The 5,199-nt window shown below is 55.4% G+C and overlaps 1 protein-coding gene across 1 annotated transcript in view; it reads left to right on the top strand.

Annotated features, from left to right (window-relative positions):
- Positions 1-5,199, top strand: part of GFRA2 (GDNF family receptor alpha 2) — an 18,554-nt gene that overhangs the window by 3,999 nt on the left and 9,356 nt on the right. The window contains exons 3-4 of the mRNA XM_010723098.2: positions 1-272; positions 2,277-2,360. The exon at positions 1-272 is cut by the window's left edge and continues 15 nt beyond it. Of these exons, the coding sequence (XP_010721400.1) occupies positions 1-272; positions 2,277-2,360 (356 nt within the window). The remainder of the gene's footprint in view (positions 273-2,276; positions 2,361-5,199) is intronic.

Below are 5,199 nucleotides of genomic sequence, written 5' to 3' on the forward strand. Positions count from 1 at the left end.
GCAGGACCCGCAGGGCTGGCGGGTGCCGGTGGACTGCGTGCGTGCCAGTGAGCTGTGTGCATCCGAGGGCAGCTGCAGCTCCAGGTACCGCACCCTGCGGCAGTGCCTGGCGGGACGAGACCGCAACACCATGCTGGCCAACAAGGAGTGCCAGGCGGCCTTGGAGGTGCTGCAGGAGAGCCCGCTGTACGACTGCCATTGCAAGAGGGGCATGAAAAAGGAGCTTCAGTGCCTTCAGATCTACTGGAGTATACACCTCGGGCTGGCCGAAGGTATGGGATGTTGGGTTTGAATTTGCATGGGGTTGCATGGGGAGAGCGCTTGGAGGATGCTGATGGGGGAGGATGTGAGGATGCTCTTCCCTCATTCCAGCCTGCAAGAGGCTGGGGATCCTTCTCTGCTGCCTGGAATGAGGGCAGCTGCTCCAGATCCCTCTTGCCATAAATGCTGGAGGAAATGGGGCTTTTCCCCGTGGATTTGGGCAATCCCTGTGTCTGCTGTTTCCATTTTAAAGCACCCTGAGTTCTGCAGAGGTAAAGGGCAGGTGAGGGTTTCCTGAGATCATTTCCCCTTCCGCTGCTGCTCACCCTTCCCAGTGAGCCCAGTGCTGAGACTGAGGTCCTTGCAGCACTGCGGGGTCCGTGGGCCCCCCCTGGGGGAAGAAGTTGATCCACATGGGTGCCCCCATGCCCCTCTAACCTCACTCAGAAGGGGTGGAAGCAGAGGGATATTGCAGCCCAGTGGAGGCATAAATCAGAGACCGGAGCAGCGCAGGTAATTGAAATTGGATTTTGCCAGAGCAGTGCTGGTTTGTTCACAGAAGGCAGCGTTACCTGCTGCCTGGAAGCAGTGGGGCTCAGCCCTCACCCCTCCGTGGTCACCGTGCTTTGCCCTGCCATTGGGTGCTGGGTGGTTCTGAGCCGCCTCCTTCAGATTTTGGGGGGCAGAACGCACTCTGGCACAGGAGCAGCCCGTCCTGGTGGAGGGCAGAGCATCCCTCTGAGCTGGATGGGCAATCCCAAAACTGGCCCAGAGCAGGAACCGCTGCTAATTGCTCCCTGCCCCTCGTTAGCAGCCTTCCGTCAGGAGAGTCAGAGGGAACGGAGGGGTCCGATGGCGATGGGGAAATGGGAGATGTCTCATTTCTGGAGGAGAGTGGGGGGCTGTGTGCACAGAGCAGGGGGTGTAGCACTGCATGGAGCCCAAGGCAGAGCCCAGCCTCGTGCCTCTCAGAACTGTGCTGCATCCCAGCCCTTGGGCAGCCGCTGCCATTAAGGAGTGCTGCTTCCACTCTTGGAGGTTAATTGCATCTCGGTGAGCTCAAGAAAAGTCCACTGCCCTTCTAATGCTGGCTAATTTTCCTAGCGAGCAGCAGGGTTCAGCTGGTATTTAATTATTTATTGCATCGGCAAAGCAATATAGCGAGAGGTTACAGCGTTTCCTAAATGCACTTTAATAAAGGTGCAATTTGTCATCGGGGCATTGGGAAACCCAGCAGAATGGGAGGACACGGAGCTCAGAGCACACTCCTTTCCCACCAGCAGTGACAGCAGAAGCATCCCCTGCCCCATAGCAGCGCCCAGCATCACCACAGGGTGCAGGACTCTGCCCAAAGGCCCCATGGAAATCAATGCTCTGGGCTGCAGGTCAGCCTCAGGCCGGGCTTTCCCAGCCTGGCCATTGATTTCTTTTTTGTATACGTATTTGTATATGTTATTATTCTTTAAACCTTGTGGCCGGTGGGGTTGGAGGAGAGCGTTTCCTCTGGCAGGAGCTGCGGGCGGCTCTCCTGACATCACCTCGTGGGGCTGCACCAAGAGCAGGGTGGAAAGCATTTCATGGCAGTGCTTTGCTTTGAGTAAGGAAATGCTTTTTTTATGCTTCTTTTTTTTTTTTTTTTTCCCCATTTACCATACAAAAAATGGAGAGTAATTAATAATCCAGCACTGAGTGCAGGCCCCAAGCCTCCATCCTGCAGCTGGAGCACTGACCTTTCATTCTGAACGGAGGGGATGGACTGAGCCTCTGCCAAACCCAAACCCGGACACCAGGCAGCTGCCAGCACCAAGCTGACCTGAGCAGCCCCACGAGGGCCTCCCCACCTCTGCAGAGCCCCCAAGCCCCTTTTTGCTTTGCCCTTCCCAGACTGCAGGAGGGAGATGCTCAGAGTGGCCGCGCTCCTTCTCTTTCATTTGCCTTTTGGGGTGTTTCATTTGCCTTTCGGGGTGTTTCATTGGCTTTCTCTCCCTTTTCTCTTCCTCCCCGCCCCACTCCAGGAGAAGAGTTTTACGAAGCTTCCCCCTACGAGCCGATCACCTCTCGTCTCTCTGATATATTCAGACTCGCTTCAATTTTCTCAGGTAATCCATCCAGCGTGCTGCCCCTGCTTTATCCTCTCTCACCCATGAATATATCTTGCAGCTGAGCTCTGTGGCAATGAGACCCGCAGCTGTGCTTGGGTCCATGGCATCTCCAGCCCTCCCCACTCCCCCATTTGCATTTCCCTCATGCTCTGGGCATCTCTCTGCTGGCAGAGCTGGTGCTGAGGGGCGATGCTTGCTGTCTCAGCCCCAGAGATGCTGCTCAGAGCCCCTCGGAGCTCTTGGGAGCCCAAACCCCACACGGGTCCATTAGGAATTTCCTTTTTGCCATCTATTTCCATGACAACCCTCTTTCAAATTTAGGTCAGCAGCTCCGTGGCTTCTCCTTCTCCTCTGAACCCTTTTCTTCAGAGCCAGATGGGGGCTTTGGGGATCCTGCGTACCCCCTGGGATCCCTCCACGCCTTGGAGGACCCTTTTTGCCATCACCTGAAGGGTTTGGGTGCTCAGCACTGGATCAGGAGGCGATGCCACCTCCTCCCGTCTCCCACACGCCTTTTTGGATTACATTACCATCAAGGAAATATTTTAGCTGCTGGAAAGTATGAGAAGCAGAGTGTCTGGAGCGGGGGATTAAACGCTCACGGGCTGATTTATTCATAAAAGCAAAGCGAGAGCAGAAGGAAAAACCTCTCTGCCTTTTGGGGAAGGGGAATGGGATGTTCCACCATGGCCATGGGGGTGGGCTTGCTGCTTCCATCCCAGCCCTTCTCCATCCCCTTCCCATGCAGGATTTAAGCAGGACTGGGGGTGAGGGCAGCCAGAAGCCCTGACCCGCAGCCCGTGTGCTCGAAGCAAATGAGCTCTCTTGTTGTTTCTGGATAACAAGGCTGAGCCGGCACGCTGCTAATTGCCTATGGGGATAGCAGGGGATTACATTACCCTGCTGGAAGGAAGGGGCTGGGGAAGCAGGGAGCGATGCTCTGTGTGGGCATAAGGGGGGGGAGTGGGAGGCTGGGGGTCCCGCTAGGCAGAGCAGCAGGTGAGGATGCTCGCAAAGCGCCCTGCGGAAGCGGCAGCCTGCATGCAAAGCAGGAGTGGGGAAGGAGGGAAAAACCTCAGCTCTGGTTGCTGGCATGAGGGGGAATTGGAGCAGCAGGATCAAGCATTGCCCAGGGCCGCGTGGGGAGCGCAGATCGGTGCCAGGGTTTGCACAGCTCTGCTTCACGCAGCTCCCAGTCGGGATCAGCCCTTTGCTTGGAAGCTTTGGGGTCGTCCCACAAAAGCAATGGGCATCACAGAGCACCGCTGCCTTCCTCACCCTCCTCCTCCTCCCCCCATCCCCATCCTATGCCCAGGGGTCGGCTGGTGGCACCGCGTCTCCCAGCGCTCCGCGTCCCTTCTTCCCTTTTTGCCTCATGAAATTTTCATGCTTGTGCTTTATTAATGAGCTCCCCAGAAACGCTGCACTCCCAAGCAGCTGCTCCATTAGCATGCAGCCAGGTCCCTGCAGGTCTGGGGCAGGGCAGCTGCTCGGGAGGATTAGGCAATAAGTCGGCGCTTTGCACAGAGCCCATGGGTGCTCCGTGAATCCCAGCGCTGAGCAGGAGCTGACTTGGAGCAGGAAGGAGGGCCACACTTCCTCCATCCCCTTCAAATCCTTTTTTCCTTTCTATTCTGCTGGCATCAGTGTCATGAGCTGCCTCCATCCTCAGTTGGAAGGAACCCATTGCATGGCAGGGTTGGTGGGCTCCTGCAGTCAAATTCTGGCCCCAACCCCATTCTGGGGCTGCAAAGCCCTCTGTGTCTCATCTTTGTTCCTTTCTCCCCCTCTCACAGCCTTATTCCTCTCATCTCCAGCTAAAACATCTCTCTTAGCTCAGACGACCTTCCTGCTTCTCGCACTATTTTTCAAGGCAGATCTGCTTATAAATCATATATCATAAGGACTCACTTTACGCATGTCATATCGAGTTCCTGGCCCTGCTCCCATGTGGGGCATTCATCACACAGGTGACACTTGGTGGCATCCTGAGAGCAGTTCAGGGATGCTGGTGGGTGTGCATATGGGGTTACCTATGGGGTGTAGGAACTGGGAGTTTTGCATGGGACAAAACTAAGGGAAGGGTGTCGTGCTTTGACTTTTAACTGGGATCTGTGAATGCAGGCGGTGCTTGTGTTGAGATGCCCACACCAAGTTGGGATGCCCGCACTGGTTGGGATGCTCACACTAGTTGAGATGCTCTCACCAAGTTTATGAAGACCTCTGGAATGGAGACCAATCTGGTCCTGTGCTGTCCCAAAATGCTCCCTGGGCTGTGGGCATCACTCCATGGGAAGCAAAGCAAGGAGGGGAGCAGCACTCTCCATTGCACCCGATTGCTGTTTGCTAATTAGCAGGGCCCTACAAATACGCCTGGTAGGGAACTCTCCTCAGTGCTGTCATTTGTCTTTGCCAGCGGGAAGCAGGAGACAATGGAAGAGTCCACAGAATTGGCTGGGCTGCGCAGAAGAGGAAATTAGGGGAGAAATTGCTGGTGCAGTCAGGTGACTTTAAAATAGCACCTGGCTTGCCAAGGGCAATTCATCATTTTGACAAAAATAAAGAAAAAATCAGTGCTTGTTCCTGCTCGGTGGTTCAGCTCCTCCCGTGCCCTCCTCTCCTCCGTGTTTGCTGACGGTTGGGATTCCCAACGGTGTGGGATGCAGCTTAGTGCTGGGGGCAGCTCTGACCCCGTCCTTCCCCCCGGGGCTCAAGGGGTGACCTGGATTTGGGGGTCCTGGTGGGGTTTGCTTGGGTCCCGTGCAGCTCAGCAAATGGTTCTGCTTTAGAGCAGCCTGGATAATTAATAATTATTCTTGGAATAATTAACTAGAGA

The sequence above is a fragment of the Meleagris gallopavo genome, chromosome 24, assembly GCF_000146605.3.
Source record: "Meleagris gallopavo isolate NT-WF06-2002-E0010 breed Aviagen turkey brand Nicholas breeding stock chromosome 24, Turkey_5.1, whole genome shotgun sequence".
NCBI lineage: Eukaryota > Metazoa > Chordata > Aves > Galliformes > Phasianidae > Meleagris > Meleagris gallopavo.